At 36.6% G+C, this 23,077-nt stretch overlaps 1 protein-coding gene across 2 annotated transcripts in view; it reads left to right on the top strand.

Annotated features, from left to right (window-relative positions):
• The window catches only part of LOC104896330 (uncharacterized), a 33,611-nt gene extending 21,090 nt beyond the window's left edge, over window positions 1-12,521 (top strand). For both annotated transcript variants that reach the window (XM_048647484.2, XM_010683069.4), the window contains exons 3-14: window positions 2,579-2,691; window positions 2,790-2,912; window positions 3,730-3,902; window positions 4,009-4,084; window positions 10,171-10,257; window positions 10,494-10,574; window positions 10,663-10,695; window positions 11,089-11,142; window positions 11,234-11,275; window positions 11,915-11,993; window positions 12,066-12,136; window positions 12,256-12,521. In XM_048647484.2, the coding sequence (XP_048503441.1) occupies window positions 2,579-2,691; window positions 2,790-2,912; window positions 3,730-3,902; window positions 4,009-4,084; window positions 10,171-10,257; window positions 10,494-10,574; window positions 10,663-10,695; window positions 11,089-11,142; window positions 11,234-11,275; window positions 11,915-11,993; window positions 12,066-12,136; window positions 12,256-12,357 (1,034 nt within the window). In that variant the 3' untranslated portion in view covers window positions 12,358-12,521. The remainder of the gene's footprint in view (window positions 1-2,578; window positions 2,692-2,789; window positions 2,913-3,729; window positions 3,903-4,008; window positions 4,085-10,170; window positions 10,258-10,493; window positions 10,575-10,662; window positions 10,696-11,088; window positions 11,143-11,233; window positions 11,276-11,914; window positions 11,994-12,065; window positions 12,137-12,255) is intronic.
• Window positions 12,522-23,077: the final 10,556 nt, after the last annotated feature.

Consider the following 23,077-nt stretch of genomic DNA (forward strand, 5'->3'; position numbering starts at 1 on the left):
GCTACCCTTATGACACATGGCGCTACTTCCGCCCTACATGTGGCATTCGCTTAGGCCAAGAAAAGTACAAAGGCCTGCAGGTCCTTTGGGCTAAAAGTACACTTTTCTGAAGAAAAGGTGTACTGAAAAGCTCCCTTGTGGCCCTGAAATTGTACTTAGGCCTAATAAAATAAAGCCTGATTCAGCTAAAGGGTAAAATGTATTGACCAATCAGCACTTGCCACGTGTCCTGATATTATTGCTCAGCCAATCAGATGCTCCCAAATTAGGATGACATCAAGGTACAACAGTCATTTCAAACAGTATAAATAGTCCTTGAAATCAGGGGAAAGGTACGTTTTTTTAGAGCATAGTACTGTTATTCTGCCATAAATTCTCTCTCTCTCTATCTACGTTCTCTCTCTAAAAGTTCCTTCATATCCCTGATATTTGACTTAAGCATCGGAGGGGGAAATACCATCCAAACCTCCAGGGTGGGTCCCTTTTTGCAGGTTGCTGGTCGAAGGGTTGCACCGGGATCCGAGCCAATCATTGTTGTACAAGTCTCCAAATTAAGAATCCGAAGTTGGGAGTTGTTGTATTAGTTTACTAGTTTCTTACTACGTAACACATAGGGTCCAAAATTTGAGGATCCAGATTCGTAAAAAATTGATTTGGATCCACGGATCCGGGTAGGGTCCATATTGCCATCTCTACACGTGACACCTTTGTTACTCCACTTAGAATTGTCTAACGTGTACATAAGTCATGTCAATTAAAAAAAAGTAAAATTAGCTTGTAATAAGATTTGAACCCGTGACCTCTCGATATTATGGGTGACATTATTACCATCTCAATCAACTTTTGATCATGCTTTAAGTGTCTATATTATCATATTTGTACCATTTAAATGTTGAGTTTTCCTTAATATATTTGGGAAGGGAATTAAATGCACATTAAGTTACTAAGCAAGGAACTACGCCGCGTGGCGATATCCCTTATAGTGTTTAAATATGAAAACACGCATACAATAAAAAAAATAGAAAATAAATCTTATAGGATTTGATCACATGACCTCAAGCTTATACATTAAAACTTTAACCACCAAACCAAATAATATTTGGTGTTATATTTATAAAGTAAAATGTTAATAAATGAATATTATGATTACTCGGGGCATAGCCTGGGTTTAAAAACTAGTTCTTTTGTAAAACATGTAATTGTAAGTTTGTGAACATTCTTTTGTCTATATTGATGACTTGGATTTCTGTACTATTCAATAAAGAATTATCTTCAAACTCCATAAAATAGCTTAGTTTCTCAGGCTTTTTCCTGGAATTAGTCCTCAGTTTGCAGCTTCTTGTTTTCTATTGAAGATGATGTTTCTCGTCTGACAACATGGTCTAGAGTTCGAATTATTAACATCTCCACCAAAAAAAACATTCCACATCCTACGCAATTCGAAGATTGATGGAATGGGGTGGTTGGCAGTGGTTTGGTGGGGTGATGTCATGGTAAGGGGTGATTCGATTCGGGTGGCAGGGCAGGCTATGCAGAGATTTGGTGGTGGTTGGTAGTAGTGTTGCTCTACGGTGGTGGTGTGGGGCAAAATGGGGGTCGTTGGCAGTGGTGTCATGAGGGTGGTGTTTGGTGGTTATTTATGTTGGTTAAATTAATTAAAATTAAAATTTATTAATTAAACTAGAACGAATTAGAACAAGATATGTGTCCAATTAACCTTATCTACTAGTCACCAACTTATTTGAACAGGTCAGGGTGGTCGAAAAATTAGATTATTAGAATCAATTTTTTTAATTATGATATTACAAATTAATCATATATTAACAATATATAGAGAAAATGATTAAAGTGTTACTAAAGTGTTCTTTGGAAAATTATAAAGTAAGTTAATTAATTCATAAAGGACTAATTCAATCGAAAGTTTAAGCTTATGGTTGATGTAAAAGCTTGAATAAACTGCGTGTCTGGATTTACAATAATTTATTATGCACCTAAAACATATGATATAGTTAGTTTTCCTTTGATATAGTCTATTTTCCTTTGATATAGTCCGTTTTCCTTTGATATGGTCAATTTTTGTATAAAAATATAATCACCTTTTATATAGTCAGTTTTTGTATAATACAGTCAATATTTTGATATAGTCAGTTTCCATATGATATGTCGATATTTTTTCTGAAATAGTTAGTTTTTGTATGATAAAGTCAATTTGAATGCACAATAAATTATTGTGTACCCGGTAATACCTAGGACGTTTTGGTTGGTTGGATTCACATAAATAATTTTATACTCTATCAAGCTCAACTAAAAGAATTTTTAATTACCAAGTAGTACTTGGCCTAGTGGTAAGGAGAGCACCCTTTCAACCTCAAGGTTGGGGGTTCAATTCCCACTAGATGCATTTTAAAAAGAATTTTTAATTTATAATTCAAGTTCGCTAAAGAGTTTTCTTCATTAACCATATAATATAAATCACGTTTATAATTCTAGAAGTCATATATTGTTGTTAGTGTTACTGTTCGTTATCTCATTATTAAATACAATCCTAAAAACATTTGTCCTTTTTAATATTTTACAGCCTTACTTGCCATTAACCAATCTAGAGAGGTTGTTTATGGTTATTATGTTCTTCGAACAATCTCCCAGATTATAAGCCACGGGAGTATCTTCTGCATCACAGTTGCCTATGCTGTAAGAACAACCCTTCAAGGCTTCAACTCATCATCTGAATTTTTTGAAACAATAAATACTATTAGTTGCTCATACTGTAACGTTTTATGTTCTTATAGGCCGATGTCGTCGAGGATTCCAAAAGAGCCGCTACATTTAGTTGGATCACTGGTCTATTTTCAGCATCACATGTACTAGGAAATGTGCTGGCTCGATTTCTTCCGGAAAGATACATTTTTCAGGCACTTCCATACTTTTTGCATGTTTATTGTCTATTATCATTCGTCATACTTACCCCGTTCTAAAATATATGAAACGTAAGTGGGATTTAACAGGGATTTAGGAGAGGAGACAATAGGAGAAATTACAAAGAGGGACCCACGTGATCGAGATAGAAAAGTAAATGTCAAATAAACTAATGTTTCATTTATTTTAAAATAGGCTAAATTGTTAAGTATTTCATTTATTTTAGAGTAGAGGTGATCATGGTCGGGCCGCACCTAAAAAAATTTGCCCATTGGTTAGACCGGGCCAAAATTTTGTGCCCAAACCCCGCTAGTTCAGGTCAAAATCGGACTAGGCCAAAAAAAATAGACTAAAAAGTCATTTTTGGCTTGCCCAAAGACCACCCAAAGCAAAAAAATCGGGCCAGGTCGAGCCCGGCCGCGGGCCAAAAAATTCTGCCCAAAATCAGGTCGAGCCCGCAGGCCGGGCCAAAATGATCAGCTCTATTTTAGAAGATGAAAGATTATTACAAACAATTCGAACTTTGATATATATTGTCACTGTCGATGAACTTTCTTTCAACAAATCTATGGCTTGGGAAGAAATTAATTTCTAGGGTTTTATATAATACAAAGTTAACAATATATATATAGAAACTAAACCCCATCCATCACTCCATTGTTAGTTTATTCACGATTGAGCACCACATAGCAAACTCAGGATTATTTCGAGACTTTCTCAAACTTAGCTTTTTGAGGTTTATGGCTCCCGAATCTTTGAGATTATTATGTAAATTATTGTTCACTACGGAAAATATTATCCTAAAATTCCCAGGTATCAGTTTCTCTTTTGATCTTTGCGGTTGTTTATATGCAATTTTTTCTACCGGAAACTGTCAAGCAAAGACAAAGAGAGGAGTTGCAGTCATCACTGTTATCCAAGTTTATGACATCTCCAAAGCAGCGATACAATGCTATGAAACACGCTGCAATTGTAGTTGTTAACAGGTTGCATTATATGCCCATATAGTTTACTAATTTGCTTGTATAATGTTCTTAAGGATTGATTTTTTCACATATACAATAAAGTTGTTAACGCTTTCTTTTATTGCAGTCCAACACTTCGAGGGATTGCTCTGGTATCTTTCTTCTACGAGTTGGGAATGTCTGGAATTGTCAGTGTCTTATTGGTATGACTCGCGACAAATTATTGTGCTTGAATATCATTTTTAGTGTGAAGAATTTTCTTAATATGTAATAAAAATCTGATCTTGCTTTTCTAATCAAAAGGAAGATAAAAATGGGTTTGGAGGCGTAACAATTTGGTTGGGGGCTCTCAACCTTGAAAGCTTGCTTCATTGCCATATAAATATGTACATCTGCTATACAACTGCTATACACTACAAGAGAGCAATAAAAGCTCCACCTAGCCTCCTATGCTACACCTAGCCTCCTATACATAAAAGAACAAACAAAAATAAAAGAGAAATGTACAGCTATGTAAAAATTATGTACATTTCTACACCCCCTTGTCAAGTTGGACTTGTGATAGAGAAACAAGTCCTAACTTGGAAGAAACTCAGGCAGGGATTTTGTCATGAGATCAGCCAGCTGCAATGTACTTTTTACATGAGATGTAGTGATAAAACCACTTGTGATGTTTTCCCTGATATAGTAGCAATCCAACTTGAGATGTTTGGTTTGATCGTGAAAAGTTGAATTGTGAGCTATGTATTCAGCAGACTTGTTATCACAAAAAAGAGGAATGGGTTGAGGAATGTGCAGATGTAGATCTTCAAGCAAGCCTGCAACCCAAGCCAACTCACTGGTTGTCTGTGACATACTTCGAAGCTCGGCCTCACAAGAGGACTTGGACACCACCTTTTGCTTCTTAGTTTTCCATGATACAAGGGATGAGCCTAGGAACACACAGTAACCAGTAAGCGACCTACCAGTATGCATGCAAGTACCCCAGTCAGCATCACTATAGCCATATATTTGGTGTTCAGCAGTAGACGAATAAAAAAGTCCCATGTCAGTTGTCCCTTTGAGATATTTCACAACATGAAGAGCAGCTTGCATATGGGGTTTCCTAGGACAACTAACATATTGGCTTAATTGTTGCACTGAAAAGCACAAATCAGGCCTTGACAGATTGAGATACAATAACTTACCAACCAATCTTCTGTACACTTCAGGGTCTTCCAAGACCTCCCCTATGTCAGTGGAAAGCTTCACACCTTTTGGAAAAGGAAAAGTTGCAGGGGTACAATGATGAAGCCCTACATCTTTTACAATATCCAAGGCATATTTTCTTAGGTTTATCATGGTTCCTTTTCCATTTCTAGCCACTTCAATTCCTAGAAAGTACCTGAGATGCCCAAGATCTTTGATGGTGAAGCAATCATCTAGAACTTTCTTCATCTTTGCAATGCTTGTCTCATCATCCCCACTCATCAAAAGATCATCCACATATACCAAAATGATGCAAATCTTTGTGTCTTTCTTTCTGAAAAATAGAGAATGATCCCTCTGGCATTGAGTGAAATCATGTCCTAACAACACCTTTTTAAGCTCCAAATTCCAGCACCTTGAAGCCTGTTTCAGACCATATAGGCTCTTCTTTAGCTTACATACCTTCCCTGTTTCAACTCCTTTATATCCTGCAGGAGGTTTCAAGTAGACATCTTCCTCTAAATGCCCATGAAGAAAAGCATTGTTTATGTCTAGTTGATGAAGAACCCAATTTCTGATAGTTGCTAAAACAATTAATATTCTAACTGTAGCAAACTTTGCCACTGGGGAGAAAGTTGCTTTATAATCCTTTCCTTCAATCTGCTTGTCTCCTCTAGCTACAATCCTAGCCTTATATCTTTCAATCTCTCCAGTTGACTTAAACTTCACCTTGTACACCCATTTAGTGTCAAGAGCTTTCATTCCTTCTGGCAATTCCACAATATCCCAGGTTTCATTCTTATCCAAAGCTTCTAGCTCTTCCCGCATTGCTTGCACCCATTGTTCATGTTGAGAAGCTTCTTTATAAGAGTTTGGTTCTCTAATCTGAAGCACATTGTGAAGGGATGTTGTATACTCTGTTGTATAGTGCTCAAGATTTGTCAAGTCTCCAAAGACAAAATTGCTGTTAACAGAAGCCTCTCTTTCCTTCCCTTTCTCTCGCTTCTGCTGTTGTTCCATGACATAATCTTTATATCTCAAAGGTACTCTTTTTTCCCTAACAGGTCTGCTGCTCGATCACTTCTTCCCTTATATCTGCATCCACCACTCTAGGTGATACTTCTTGCACATCAATATTTGCATGGTCTTCCTCTAAATCCTGCAAAACATCTATTTGCACATCTTCATCTCCCATAGTTTCATGATCAGTTTCCTGCACACAAACGTCAGTAGATATAGGGGTATTTCCATTGGTGTCACTAGAATCATCATCTGTATTCTTGAACACCAATGGTATACTGTTTGGATTTTTAGCAAAATCAGATGAATTTTACTTGAAAGGGAAAATTTCTTCTCTAAAAATGACATCTCTAGATACAAAAATTTCTTGCTTTCTAGATTCTACAGTTTGTAAGCTTTTTGCCCATTAGGATATCCCAAAAGGACACATCTAGTTCCTTTAGGAGCAAATTTATCTCCCTTTCTATGAGTGTTGCTAGCATAGCATAAGCACCCTATGACCCTCAAATGATCATAACTGGGTGCTTTCTTCATCAGCCTCTCATATGGTGTTTGCCAACTTATCACAACAGATGGTAGGAGATTAATAATGTGTGTTGCAGCAAGCACATACTCTCCCCACATCTTGCTTGGTAGCCCTGCATGAATCTTGATAGCCCTGGCAGTCTCAATCAGATGCCTGTGCTTTCTTTCAACTCTCCCGTTTTGTTGTTGGACTCCAGGAACACTTCTCTGATGCACAATCCCTTTGCTAGCAAATAAACCAAGACAATCAGATTGTAAAATCTCAGTACCATTGTCACTCCTAATGCATCTCACTTTAGTTCCATACTGAGTTTCCAACACAGTCAAGAAATTTTTCAATATTTCTTTAACTTCCTCCTTATTGGACAATAAGTGAGTCCAAGTTGCCCTAGAGTGATCATCAACTATTGTGAGAAAATATGTTCCTCCTGTCATAGTTGGGGTCCTATAAGGTCCCCACAAATCCACATGTAACATTTCAAAAATTTCCTTTGCAATAGAACTACTTTTAGAGAAAGGTAGTTTGTGATGCTTTGCCAAACAACAAGTGTCACAAAAATAATTTGTTAATCCCTTACATTCACAAATCTTTAAATGTTTCATCTTGGACAAAGATGTATGACCTAATCTCTCATGCATCAAGTTCAGCGTTTTGGTAGCCTTGTCACTCAAAACTACACTATTACAGATTTCTTAAACTTCATGTTTCTCCTCTGCTTGCTTCTCTTCACATATCTCCAGCTTGTACAATCCTCCTATCTTTCTTCCCTTTCCAAGAATTCTCTCATTAAAACAATCCTGAAACACACATCCATTATCAGTGAAATTCACTTTAATCTTCCCTTCATCCACAATTTTACTAACAGCAAGTAAATTATGCTTAAAACCTGGTATGTACAGCACATTCTTAAGAACTATGTGTTGGCTAAGCACAACAGTTCCAATATGTCTTACTTTTCTGGTACTTCCATCTGGCATTCCTACATTTACTTCTGTGCTCATAGTTCTTAATTCAGAAAACATTTCCTTACAACTTCCTATATGGTCAGATGCACCAGAATCTACAATCCATGATTTCTTATCAAGCAAATCATAATAAGAGCATATATTTGATGTATATGTCATACCTGCTGAATTGCATGACATTCCTTTTGTACCTAAACTACTTGCTCCTTGTTGCTTATTCTTGTTCATCATGAACATCACCTGCTGCACAATACTGCTTATGAGTTCTGGATCTTCCTTTTTTTCTTTTGTGCCTTCCTCCATATCATAGTCAAAAGGAGTTTCCTGTCCATATCCTTCATCTGTGCTCCCAACATTTGCAGCATATTTCCCTCCTGGCTTTGGCAAATTTGTGAACCGGTCGGGAGCCCCATTCTTCTTAAAACATGTATCCTCCAAATGCCCTCTTTTGTTATAATATTGACATATCTTCCTCATCTTTTCTTCCTTGCTTTCTCTCCTTGCTCCATATCTTCCTGTGTTTCCATTCTGCCCGTTGTTCCTTTGATGAGGATATGAAAAAACCTTCTTCCCCATAGCTAGTGCACTCACTTCATTGTTAACCTCAAGGGTGCCAGAGATTTCTTTTTGCTTCTCAACCTGAAGCACCATTTGATATGCCTTATTTACACTGGGTAAAGGATCCATCCCAATAATGTTTTGTTTCATATTGTCATACCCAATGTTCAGCTTCATAAGAAAATCAATAACCTTGTTCTTTTCATCTCTCTCACTTAACTTCTTTATGACAGCACAAGTGCATTTTTCCATGACTCCACAAGTACATTCTGGATACCCTTCTAAACTACTTAGTTCATCCCAAAAACCCTTCAGTTTTCCAAAATATTCACCTACACTCAAGTTATCCTGCTGAAAATCATTCAGTTCCTTTTTTAGCATATATAACTGAGGTGCATTTGACTGCCCATATCTTTCATTTAATTCATCCCAGAATTCCTTTGCACTATTACAAATCAACATCTGCTCTGCTATCTTAGGTGTAACACTAGCAGTCAACCAACACCTTAACATACAGTCATTTCTATACCATCTTTCAAAATTTTCATCATCAGCTGAGGGTTTGAGAATCTTACCAGTGATAAAAACAAGCTTGTTCTTTGCACCAAGAGACATCCTTATGCTTCTGCTCCAGTTCATGTAATTCTTCCCATTGAAAATTATGGGTCCAAGAGCAATGTTGGACTGTTCTGAGCTGCCCAGATAATAGGGATCTGCATAAGGGATGTTCTGTTGCTTCCCATTCTTCTCACCTTTCTCAGTCATCTCGAAAAATTCTTAATATCAGAACCAAAATCTAACTCTTTAATCTTGAAAGAAAAAAAATATCAAAGGTAGGATCTTTGACATCAATATATCATCACAAAGTTTGAAACTTTGAAACCAGAGTCAAAAAGAAAATTTTCAGCACAAACAGAACCTGGTTAGCTCTGGTACCATGAAGAATTTTCTTAATATGTAATAAAAATCTAATCTTGCTTTTCTAATCAACAGGAAGATAAAAATGGGTTTGGAGGCGTAACAATTTGGTTGGGGGCTCTCAACCTTGAAAGCTTGCTTCATTGCCATATAAATATGTACATCTGCTATACAACTGCTATACACTACAAGAGAGCAATAAAAGCTACACCTAGCCTCCTATGCTACACCTAGCCTCCTATACATAAAAGAACAAACAAAAAATAAAAGAGAAATGTACAGCTATGTAAGAATTATGTACATTTCTACATAGTGATTAAAAGTTAAGACTCATAGTAATATCAACTATTATTGGGAGATGGTCCCTTGACTATCATAAACGAAGCATATATACTAAGAAGTATATATAAGAGAACAAAAGATTAAATATTTGGTGTGGACAAACATTACAAAACCCTCCTCAAAGAAAAGAAGAAGGTAAATACATACATGTGAAGTCTTTAAGAATAATGCTTTAATCTACGACTTCTTTATGGTTATAAGTTACAAAGTAACTATTCAAATAGCTCGTAACTGCCAATCTTTTCATTATAAAATAGTAATCTGTCATATTCATTTTATCCCACCAAAGTTTGTTCCTATAAGCTATTCATATAATTGAAGCTTAATTCACATTTCTTATGAAAAGAACATCATGTAAATTTCCGAAATGTTGATTCTTAATCGTTTAGTGACTTTGTATTTTGTAACTTATTCTGAAGACATTGCTTGCATTTTTCTTTGGTTTGCTTTGTTAATTGGACAAATTATTTTCCCATGGGTTGAAAGTAGTTTTACCGAGGACGAAAATAATTTCCATTATAAAAGAAGGACGAAGGAAGGACATACTATCCTGCTAGTCCGTGCAATCCTCTTCATTTTTATGTTTCCTTTCCTCTCAAACCTTTTTGTGACCAATAAAACAAAGGATAATTAAAAAGAATTGTGTTTTCCATTGAAAAATGTTCATTTTAATGAACCATCAATTTTCATTATAAATTTTTGTACCTTTCCAAAAAAATTCCATCGTAAAAGTTTTGTTGAAGAGGATTAATTTATGTATGATACTTTGCAGTATTACTTGAAGGCGGCTTTTGGTTTTGATAAAAATCAGATTTCTGAAATAATGATGGTTGTTGGAGCTGCTTCAATCATTTCTCAGGTACTACTTCTAACATAGATTATTTTTCCTTGATTCTTTAGTTATTTTCGTACTAAACAAATGGAAAACAATATATTTAATTCTCTCTTTTGCTATTTAGTATGCCATGCATGACTTAATTAATTTCATTTATTTTATAGCAGATTATTTTCTTAATTAGAACTTATATCATTACATGTTTTCCTTCGTACAAATCTCTTAAATGCTTGAATTTTCTACTTTTGTGGTCTACTTAGATATTGGTGCTTCCTCTTATTAATCCATTGGTGGGTGACAAAGTGATTTTATGCGTGGCCTTACTTGCATCAATAGCATTTGTAAGTGACAAATATGATTATAATTGTCTATTGATGGTAGAAAGTGTAGTATGTTCAAATTATGCTAACCGATTGTCTTCTCGTACAGGCATTGTTCTACGGTTTGGCTTGGGCACATTGGGTAAGCAACTTTTTTAGGAGCAACTCAATGGCTTTTGGTTGAGTTGTTCATTTTATCTTATCTCCACTTTTTTCGAGATTTCCTGATTTTTGTATCACATATATCAAGAAAGGGGGGGGGGGGGGGGAGAGACTAGAGAGTAGTGAATTGGTTTCTTTTCTAAATTTCGGTAGGAGAAAGAATGTCGTTTAGAGAAAAATGGATTGGATGAAGTGGGAGATAAAAAGGTAAAAATGCTGAAATGGAAATCAATATTAATATGAACTTCCATGAAACCAATGAAAACGGAAGAACTTCAAGGTAGCACATATTGTACTTGAGTGCTTCATTTGAGTCCTTATTAGAGATCTTATAACCTTCTAATTGTGCTGAAATACTTTGGTTACGTCGCAGGTACCATACTTGAGTGCTTCATTTGGAATTATATTTGTGCTTGTCAAACCTTCTGTGAGTAATAAATGTTAATTCCACTAAGAGTGATACACGACCTACATTCTTTATGTCTCTCTAATATCATTCTATGATCAATGATTGGCAGACTTATGCTATTATTTCAAAAGGATCAAGCTCTGATGATCAGGTTTGTATGAGCTTCTCTACTTCAAGTTTCTCCACCAAATTTCTAATCGTCATATGGCTATTGGGAAAGGAAGATACTTTCAAAAGGATAGAACTCTAATAATATTTAGACATGTTAACTGATTTTCTAATCATATTAAAGAAAGGAGTGAAGGTACATGAATGTTTATAAGGAAAAGGAGAGAAAGGACCTTTTTCTTGTGGGATCATAATTTAGAGGAGTAATATGGTCAAGAACATTGTATGCCTTGGTAATATGTCAAAATAAAGTAGCCGATCAAGTGTATTGAACTTTTTTAGCATCATTAAGAACGAGATGGAATGAGGTTTTTGAGTTGTATACAACGAGCTAGGAACATATAGTAAACATTGGTAGTACATAAGATTTTCCAACATTATTGGGCAATGTGTGTAAGAAGAAACCATCGAGAGCCTCTAGTATTCATAACATAATGTAAGGTAATTGGTACCCTGAGAAGGTGATTTTATATCACGTTACTATATGGTGTGTTACAAGATATGTTGTGGCTTACAGAGCATATAATTATAGTTACGGAGCTAAATTAATACATTTTTGTAGTTATATACTATATCAATTTGTTGTTCTAAATCTGTTAAGATGAGGTTTCAATAATTGCAGGGTAAAGCTCAAGGTTTTGTAGCGGGGATACAATCAATTGCGAGTTTGTTATCGCCGCTTGCTATGAGCCCTTTAACCTGTGAGTCATTTCCTATTAACACAACAAATAATACTGTCTCTGATTTACTACTAATTAATTATCTACTTTCAGCATTGTTCTTATCCGAAGATGCTCCTTTTGATTGCAAAGGTTTTAGTATTGTTTGTTCATCGTTCTCCCTGGTACACATTCACGTTTTCTGTTCTTCATAGTCTATCTCCGACCAACATTGGTCCTCATCACTTTTAGATTATTTTTTCTCTTTAGCTTGTTTCTAATTACTTGTACCCAAATAATACAGATGGTAGCTCTGATTATTGCTCTGGGATCTAGATTTGAGTCGCACTTTAAGAATGAGCAGAAGGATGACTTGGCTACCATTGAATCACCACTTTTATCATGAGCCTTCATGTTCTTAGTTTTGGAATTTCAGTCTTCCTCAAACATCTTCCCCCCTCGTCCCAACATAAATTATACATGGAGTGTGAATATATGCATTAAGTTTCAAGTTGTTTTATGTGACTGTAATGTTGTTGAATAAGTGTATTTATTGAAGTTTAAGCATCATATTATGTCACGCTTAGTTAAATTTTTGAATATAAGCATAATATATTTAAATAGTTATCATTCCATGGGAGGAAATTGATATTTATAATTTCATTAAAGAAATTTTCATATGATCTCATTGGAACAATTCAATTTTTAGTTTTTTTAAGAGAAATTTAAGTAATTGAAAAATAATTGGTTATTTTTTCTGGGTTGGTTTCCAATTCTGGATTGGCTGATGAATAAAATATGAAACCTATAAATGAATTTTGCTCGTAAGCTTTCTATAAATGAAATAGAAACTTTCACAAGGAAAGAGTAACTTATCCAAGAAAACAAGAAAACAAATTAGAAACTGAAAATAAGAGAGAAAAATGGGCTTATTATAAATGAAATCATTTATGGTAGCCCCTAACTGTTGAAGAGAGGGATAAGGGGAGTAGAGGGGGTGGGGAGAGAAAATAAGAGACGGTTGTCAAGGACTTCAGGATAGGTTAAGACTTAACTTTCCGATTTCTAGTTTTGTTGCTTTATTTGTGGTCATAGAAATACGACTTAATTGGCTTTTATTTAGAGCAAAATATATTGGATGAACATATATTAATAAGCTTTTGGAAATAATATTTAAATTTTGGATCTCAATATATCACTTACCAATAATATATATTGAAGTTCTATTTAATTTGTGGGTCTCGATAATTGTGAACTTCAAAGAGGAAGTCAAAGTTCTTAATTATTGTAAACAAATCCCCATATATATAATCTAATGAAGTTTTTATTTGCAAAACCTGCGGCACAAGATGGAAGGAAGGCATTGATGCTAGCTCGCCTTGTCCACGGAACTTATCCTGTTGAGAATCCTATCTTGCTTGACTGCGCTGGGAAGTCTTTATCGTTATAATATTTTTACACTTCCAGAAAACCCTTTTTTTAAAAATAGGCTAAATGGCCGAGTTGCCGAGAGTTCGTGTTGAGTTTATTGATAAAAGATTGAATCCCATCAATTCTAGCTAACTTGAATCGATTATTAAACGAATCAATATCCTTTAACTTTAAGCTAACATGTAAATAGGTCATCGATTTTCTAATTGACTCGCTTAGCAATCACACACATATTTATAAGCTACTTTCTTAAGCTACTTTCTATATCAAATATCATGCAAAAATGAACCAAATACAACAATCAAAGAACAAATCTTAAAATGTTATAAAATAATTTATACAATTATAATGGAAGTACTGATAATATTTGATAATTGTCTTGTAAATAAAGGGCTTATCATGTTTGTTTTAGGTTTTAAAGTTTAACCCTTAGCCCACTAGCTTAAACAGATTGAAAGCATCAATCCAAATACGCTATTTTTTTTTGTCAGAATCTATTCTAGTTGACAAGTCGTATCAATAATATTTTCTGCAACTAATAATACCCCTTTGTTTCCAAAAAAATTCGTGTATAAACAAAATATATTTCCAACAATTAGAAATTGAGATAAGTTCTTCTACTTCAAAGTGTAGACAATAGTTTTTTTAAGAAAAATTCCTAGTTTAAGAATAATTTCTCGTTCAAACTATACTTATGTTCGAAAAATTCTCAACTTAGGAATTTTTTTTTATTACTAACAAATACAACAATCGTATTTGTACTAGTATTAAATCTATCATAACTTTTAATGATTAAATATATATACAACATTTGTAATACAAGCAGAACATAGTTAAATTAGTTAATGTACATGACATTTTCGCCGATCAGTTAGGAATTGGCTACATTCCTAAGTTTAAATAATGGTGCTACAATTCTAACCAAATTGCATACATAAATCGCCTAGGGACACCAGTTAATACCAAAGATAAATGAATATAGCAACAATCAATTTGTATTTTAGTAACTAAGACAAAAAAAATTGCAATCGCATTGATTAAATATCCCATCTACAGTAACTAGGGTTGTGCACCAGTCCCGAGAACCTAATTTTTCTGTTATGGTTCGATTAGACTTATTTGCTTCCCTTTCCTTAAATACTAATATAATTATAAATTAGGTACATTAAAATTCGATCAATATTACGAAATGCAACCGATGTGCTTAATAATTATGAATGAAGATTAGGTTTTCAGTTTTCTAAATTTCTAAACCTTAGAATCTTTTTTTTGTACTAAAGACACATATATACCGGATCATCCAATTCGGACTGGAAAATTTTAGGTTTGACCCGGACTAGAGAACTAGGAATCACTGATTTATATGGACCGAGATCCGGACCATTCTAGTCTGAATTTCAATCCCATACTTACTTTGCACACCCCTAATAGTAACTATTTCTTTTTGAAACTACAAGAACAATTCTTGTATAAGAATGTGAGAACACTGAAATAATAAATCAAGACATTACATGCTACTATTAATCCAAAAGATGTAATCTTTTTTTGAATTAGGTCGTGTTTTGGCTTGAATATCCAAGAAAGAGTAAGAGAATCAAATTAAACAAGTTCATTTCCTTGTTTTTTACAACAATGTAATCATTCCATTTATCCTTTTCTTTCCTCCAAAGTAGGTGTTCATTTCAAATTATCTGATTCGAAATTTCGGCTTTCAAAAAAATTTGGATCAGAGAAAGTGCGATCCGAAAATTTTGGATACCCGAAATTTAGGATCGGATCGGAACGAATATCCTATAACTAGAAAATTTGAATCTTTCTATAAAATGCAAAAAAAAAAAGAAGTTTCACATCGGATTGGATCACTAGATTTTTTCGGATATCCGGTCACGAAACTGGATATTTTCGGATGTTCGATCATGAAACCGATATTTTCGAATATTTCGGGTCGGATATCATAAACTATCTGCATGTTTCATATATTTTCAGATACCCGAAAATGAAAATTTATGATCCGAAAAATTTCGAATATCCAATCTAAAATATTCACCAAAAAAGCAGATCAAATATTTTATTGGGTCGGATCGACTAGATCCGAAATTTATGAACACCCCTACCACGAAGTTCTCTACCTTCATACCCTAGACCCCCAAGCTTTCACTTACCCTTTCCTTCCTTTACTTCATGGTCCCTTTGATGGATTGACCTATTATTGACCATCACTCAAACAACCACAACCACCACCTTAACGATCGAACCACCACAACAATCACCGAACCACCTCCTAGCAACCCTACCACCACATAGCCACCCATGGTAACCACCTGTCTAACACAAAACCAATACCCACCACCACTCAACCACCCCATAAAACCAGTCAGACACCAAAAACCAACACAGAACAAACACTCCACCACACCACCACAACCACAACACCGCCATACCACCACACTAGCAAGCAAACCCAAAAAACAGAAGCAAGAGTAACAAATGAATTACCTCTTATTATCCTTCATTATGGTTTTAAATGGTCGAATATAACTTGTAAAACCTCAAATTTGAACTGTTACAGTGGTGGAGAAGGAAACGAGAGAAAGGAGGCGACAAGAGGCAGTGGCGGCGACAAAAGAGAAGGCAATGGCGGTATCAACGGTGGTTATTGGAAGAGAAAGGGTGAATATAAATGGTGGAATAACAATGATAGGAGAACAAGATCTAATCTAACCAAACAACATTTTTAACCAAAGGGTTTAACTTTTCATTTTCGTTGCCTTGTTTCTCTTTCTTAAACCTTTTTCCTTTCTTCTTCATAAACAAAACACCCATTTAAAGATTGACGGCATTTAAAAAAATTACTTTATATTTTAGCCAAAATAAATTATTTCTTAGTATATAGAGTGTTCTCATCGTATATACCGTCAAATTATGTTTTACTTGTATATGTAACAGGATTAACTCACAATTTTCTACGGTTTTCTCACCAAATAATCCGACAAATCACAAAATTCACCATATACCCTCAAAGTTTCAGATATTAATCATATACCCCCAAGTTTTCGAAAATGTTTACCAAATATCCTTTTTCTAACGGACGTTAACTTGCTGTTAGCTTTATTTACCATTTTGCCATTATTAACCCTTAATACTAAAATCTAACCCTAACCCTAGAGGTGATCATGGGCCGGGCCGGGTTGGCCTAAACAAAGCCGCGGGGAAGGAAAAGGTTCGAGCCAAAAGATCCGCGCCAAGCTCGGTTTTTTGGACCGGGCCTAGCGGTTTTTTTGAGCCATTTATGGGCCGGGAAACAATAATTTAGCCTATTTTTTCCAAATCTAGGTTACCCGTGGCCCAGATTTTTTGCCAAAAAAATTGTACCAGGCCCGACAACGGGGCGAAAATTCGTGCCCAAAACCCGCCCAATTTTAAATCGGGCCGGGCCAGGCTAATCTTGATCACCTCTACCTTATCCCTAACCCTAATCTAAATCCTAAGTCCTAACCCTAACCCACCCCCTCCCACCACAACCCCTAACCCCTCCCCCTCCCCTCCACTCCACCGCCGCAACCCCCAACCCCTCCCCGTTGAATTCCCCAACCCCCACCCCCTTCGAATTCCCCAGCTCCCACCCCTCTCCTTCGAATTCCCCTATCCCCACCCCTTTCCCCTTCGTGTCTCTCCCTTCCAACTGGCTCTTAGCCGGCGTCCTCTGCAAATCACCAGAAGGTCCTCTGTTCGTGCTGGGTTTAGGGTGGGCTATTGTTCTTTGTTCGTGCTAGAGTCCTCCATGTCCTTTGTTTGTGCTTTGTCGAGATGGTGTACTGTTACGCGGATGCTCCGGGAATTCGAAGGGGAGGGGTATGGGTTCGGCAATTCAAAGGGGAGGGGTGGGGGCTGGGGAATTCGAAGGGGAGGGGTGGGTTTGGGGATTTCGATGGGAAGGGGTGGGGGAGGGGATGGGGAATTCAAAGTGGAGGGGGGTGGGGGAGGTGGAGTGGAGAGGAGGAGGAGGGGGATGGGGTGGAACTGGGTTGTGGTGGAGGGGGAGGGGGTGGGATTAAGGTTCATCCAGGCGACAGACATATATCCCCATTCGGATGATGGAAGCAAGAAGAGAAAGGAAGAAGGAAACCACACGGACCAACTAAAGCAACTAAAGACAGGGGGTCGGTCAGGCAGATTCAGCAACCACGACCACGACCCCTGGTTCAGCAAGAATCGAAGAAAGATCTATCTAGACATCAAGGACAAGTCCATACTCCCCCCACCCCAATCAGAGCATCCTCTGCTCGGAGAGACAAGAGCCAGTGATGTGAGTACCACAAAGAATGTGGGCACACCATCAAACACTGCAAGGAGCTCAAAAAGTCCTTGTACAATCTAGCGGACCAAGACAAGCTGAACCGCTACCTCAAACATACGAGCGAGGAGAAAGGCAAGCAGAAAGTGGGCCAATCGAACAGTAGGGACACCGAAGGCTTCATCAGTGTCATAGCAGGTGGCTTTGCCTCGGGAGAACTAACCGTCTGAGCCCGCAAAACCCAACTACAGAGTCTTAACCACTAAGTGCTTGACGTCCAACAACCCCGACCCGACTGCCCCGTAATGACTTTTGGGGCATCCAGTCAGACATTGCATACGTCCCATTATTACCCCCTGGTTATTGAGCTCAAGGTAGCCAACACAAGGGTCAAGAGAGTGCTGGTGGACAACGTGTCATCAGCCGACATCATCACACTGGAATGCTTCAAAAAATTGAAGTATACTGAATGGGATTATTGACCATAAGGTTTGAAGATGACTTAACCACAAAATACATAGTTGTATTATTTCATGTATGATGTTGCTAGGCTATTCATTGAAGAACAAAGAGAATACTTGATAGAAGATTAAAGCAAGGAGAATTAATCAAGATCGAAGTGAAGATGTTCATAAGATGAAGAATCAAGCTTGGAATGAAAATTATAATGCATTAGGGTGTATTATATTCTTCATGTTAAGGTCGAGTAAAGGTAAAAGATGTTTCGTGTTGAATTCTGAAAGGAACTTAGTTTTGTTCCCATGACAGGAACCAACATAGGCATAGTTTAGGAACTTTAGTTGGGAACTGACTTAGAGACGTAATTAGGAACACCTAAACTGAATTAATATTGGGCGCTTAATTCATGTTGAATGTTTAACAGTAAAGTAGAAGTCATAGTTAAGTTTGGCCTATATTCACTATTTTAGGGAATTAGTTAGGAAAATATTTTAAATAGTTTATTTTAATTGAAAAAGATATTATTCTATTTTAAAATCTTATTTTTTATTTTAAATAAATAAAAAGATTTTCTTTTTTAATTAAATATGATTTTCGGGTGTGTTTAATATGAATTGTTTTTTTTTCTTAAATTGAATTATTTTAGAAGGCTTAATTATTCCCCAAGTAACCACTTATCACGTAATACTTACTGCTACACATTTAATAAGTTAGTGTGTTAGTGGGTTAGCTTTAGGGATTGCAGTGGGGCGGGTCAAGTAGGAGACCCGTCCCATCCCCACCCAAGTGGCGTGGGGATAGGTCTAGGTTTGACGGTGATGGGGATTAAAATCCTACCCGCAATGCTGGGTGGTGGAGCGGGTATGGAATTCATGCTATCCCCGCCCCACCCCCGCTCGCCCCACATATATATGATTAAAATTCTATTTATATACTTATATTATTAATAATTTTATCTTGCAAAATATAAATATGTGGGTATGACGCAGGTACGAAACGGGTGCAGAGACCCATGCGGGTGCTGGGGTGGGGATGAAGTGGGTACGACGCAGGTATGAAGCGGGTGCGGGTACCCATGCGGGTGGTGGGGCGGGGATGGGTCTGAAATTTTCCCCTGCAATGGGTGGTGGGGCAGGGATGGGGATTGAAATTTTATGCGGGTGCAGGTATGGAGGTACCATCCTCCGCACCCGCCCCGCCCAATTGCCATCCCTAGTTAGCTTCTTAGTTCCCAAGTAATTTAATTAGTGGATATCATAGGGTTAGTGGGTTAATTAGTGGTACATTAATTCATGGCTACTTACTCTATAAATAGGCACCTAATATGAAGATAAATTTGTTTCTGACATAACTTAAAATCTTAAGTTGTCTAAAGTGTCAGTGTCGAGTAGGGCTGGCAATGAGTTGAGACAGCTCGCGAGCTACTCGAACTCGGCTCGGTCAAAGCTCGATCAAAGCTCGACTCGACTGAGCTCGACTTGAGCTCAAACTCGACTCGACAGGTTAACGAGTTGAGTCGAGCAACTCAATACTCGACTCGAGAAACTCGTGAGATACTCGATAAAATTTATATATATATACTTTTAATTTTTTTTAAGAAATTTCAACTTTATTTTTTTCTATAAAAAATACTTGTACTTTTCTTTTTGAGAAAATGAAAAAAAAAAAGTTTTCTTCTATAAAAAATAGAACTATATCAAATGACCAAAAAGCTTGAAACGAGTTCGAGTTCAAGCTGGAAACGAGTTCGAGTTCGAGCTTGAAACGAGTTCGAGTTTAGGTTTCGAGTTCGAACTTGAAAATTGGAAACTCGCGAGTTTTCGAGTCGAGTCGAGTTTGAGTATGAGTTTTCGAGCTCGAGTCGAGTTTAGTCAAACTCGAACTCGACTCGCATCATTGCCAGCCCTAGTGTCGAGTTTCCAAGAGAATTCATACTTACTATCTTTGATTTTTACTCTTCCATTGTTATCAGAAATTGTATTTAATTGGTTAAAGGGTTTGAGTGAACTCATTTAAGTGTGAGAAAGCTTTGAGTGAAGCAAGAGAAAGAGAGAAAGAAAGGAACTTCGAGTGAAGTTTGAAAGGAACAACAGTTAGTGGGAAATGTTGTTGTGAACTTGAGTTTAGGAACTCAGGTTGTGGTTCGAGAGAATTAATAGGTTTGTAACAGAGTTGTTGGCCTATTATAGTGGAAAGTTTGAGTTGAAATCCCTTGTGGTTGAGGTTGTTTCTTTCTATTGGACCTAGGAAGTTTTTTCTCACTAAAATCTCATGTGTTTCCATTGTGTGTTTCCTAGGTAGCTTTTAATTCCGCAAAAAATTACACTTATTCTCTCACTATAATTCACCCCCCTCTTATACTGCTCATATTATACAACAGGGATGTCACCCCCTAAATCAGTCACTCATAGGCTTCGGGGAAAACTTAATACATCCAGTCGGATCAATAAAACTACCCACTCGGAAGGGAGAAAAAGGAAAAGGTAAGCCTACTGATTGACTTCTTGGTAGTGGACATCCCTATACCCTACAACATAATAATCGGGAGACCCACTTTGAACAAAGTCAAGGCTGCTATTTCCACCTACCAACTCCTCATACAATTCGAAACTGATGATCGTAAGGTAGGAAATATCCAAGGGGATCAGCAAGCAATAAGAGAATGCTATGTTAATAGTCTGAAAAATAAAATTGACGTTCAAGAGGACGCGAAAAAGAGAAAGCGAGAAGACGATCGACCCTCAAGTGGCGTTGGGGTTTACATCATGAAAAAACCGGAGCAATATGAACGTCCTCAGCCGGTCGAGGAAGATGAGGAAGTAGTCATCGGCGAAGAACCCGGTCATACGGTGAGGGTAGGCAAAGCCATGGACCCTTAGATAAGAGAAGAATCGTCCAAGTACTCATCGAGTACCAAGACGTGTTTGCATATGGGGCCGTGGAGATGCCCCGACTCGACCCCAAAGTCATGTGTCATGAGATAAACATCAAAGAGGGGTTCAAATTGATCAAGCAAAAGCTGAGACACCAAGGTCCCAGAAGGAACGCCGCAGCATCTGCGGAAGTCAAAAAATTGCTTGAGGTATGCTTCATAGAAGAATGTCAGTACTCGGAATGGTTGGCCAACATGTAAATGGTCAAAAAATCGAGTGGAGCATGGAGAATCTGCGTGGATTTTACAGACCTCAACAAGGCCTGCCCAAAAAACAACCACCCTTTACCCAAGATCGACAGGCTTGTCGACTCCACAGTCATGCATGCCCTCATGAGCTTCATGGACACAAATGCAGGCTACCACCAGATACCGATGGATGAGCATGACCGAATTTATACCACCTTCGTCACCAATAAAGGGGTATATTGCTACAAAACGATGACATTCGGTCAAAAGAATGCCGGGGCTACATACCAACGAACGGGTCAACCAAATCTTCAGCGACCAATTAGGTTGGAACATTGAAGTACATGTCAACGATATTGTTATTTCACTAGGAACACTACAAGAGGGGGGTGAATTGTAGTGTGGAACTTATTGCCCAAATAATGCGGAATTTAAAACATAAGCAATAAGGAACTGAAAGTGCAAGAGAGATTTTTACGTGGAAACTTCTTGTCTCAATACAAGAAGAAAAACCACGACCTACTCAGGATTTAAACTCTTCACTATAATAGGAAATCTCCTATGATTCAACCTATTACATACTCAAGTTCCACTCGGAACTCCAACTCTCTCACAATCTCCACTCTATACTCTAGACTTAACTCTAAGTCTTTCAAGAGTTCCCACAACTCTTTACAAAGGTTTACTCAAACCCTTCACCCCTAGATAGACTTCACCCTAAGTCTACGCATACACAAAAACTTACTCAAGTTCCTAACTCGAACTTACTCAAGTTCCTAACTCGAACTTGAATAAAGAATTCACTCAAACCCTTTACCAAGTTCCCATTACAAGAGTTCACTCAAACCCTTTAACCCCAAACTCAAATACAGACGCTTGATAATTTGGTTTAACTCTAGTATATAGAAACTGAATAACTGTAAAGGAACATGGCACTCGTAGGAACTTGAAACTCAAAGGAACTGACTCAAAGGAATAGAAAATATAATTTTTTGTAACGCTATTCCTTAAGCCAAACTTATGGAATGACATAAGTCTAACACTATGGAAAGACACCAGTCAGACAATTTGAAACTCAATTGAACTTGTATATTTATAGCAGTCTTTTAGAATGAACGTGGGATGAATCATGTGTTAGTGGTTAAACCATTATCCCATGATGTTCCTTCCTTAAGGAACACGTTCCTTAAACATCCCATGATCTCCATGATCACTGTTAAACGTGGGAGAGAATTAAGTTACTGCTTCCTAAATTTTAGCAACCACTTTGAGCATTAATTTGAAAATCTGATTTAATTAAAAACATATTAATTATTAAATAAGAAATTAAATTATTTTAATAAAAATATTATCTTTAAATTTCTTCCGTAAAAACCGAATAATATTTTTGATCTTTTGAAAAATAAAATCTTTTCCTTAAAAAGATTTTCCATAAAATCAGATTTTTCCTTAAATAAAACGTTACCTAAATCTAGGCATAATTTACTCAACTGACATAATGACCGTTGTAATGCTTCATCCTAAGTCTAGTTCCTTTAACTATAGTGTAATAGACTACCACGTCTGTTCCTTTAGAGAGGAACAGACAGACGATTTCTTTAACAAACTCATTATACGTATTATAAATCTAGGCTTTTTATTTTCCAAAAACTGAAAAGATAAAATTAAATTAATTAAAATCAGATTCCTAAAGAAACCGATTTTATTAAAAACTTATCTTTTATTTAATAACTTATCTTTTATTTTAAACTAAAACTTATCTTTTATTTTAAAACTAAAACTTATCTTAAAACAACTAATGCATATTATTTATAAATGATT

The sequence above is a fragment of the Beta vulgaris genome, chromosome 6, assembly GCF_026745355.1.
Source record: "Beta vulgaris subsp. vulgaris cultivar EL10 chromosome 6, EL10.2, whole genome shotgun sequence".
In the NCBI taxonomy this organism is placed as follows: Eukaryota; Viridiplantae; Streptophyta; class Magnoliopsida; order Caryophyllales; family Amaranthaceae; genus Beta; species Beta vulgaris.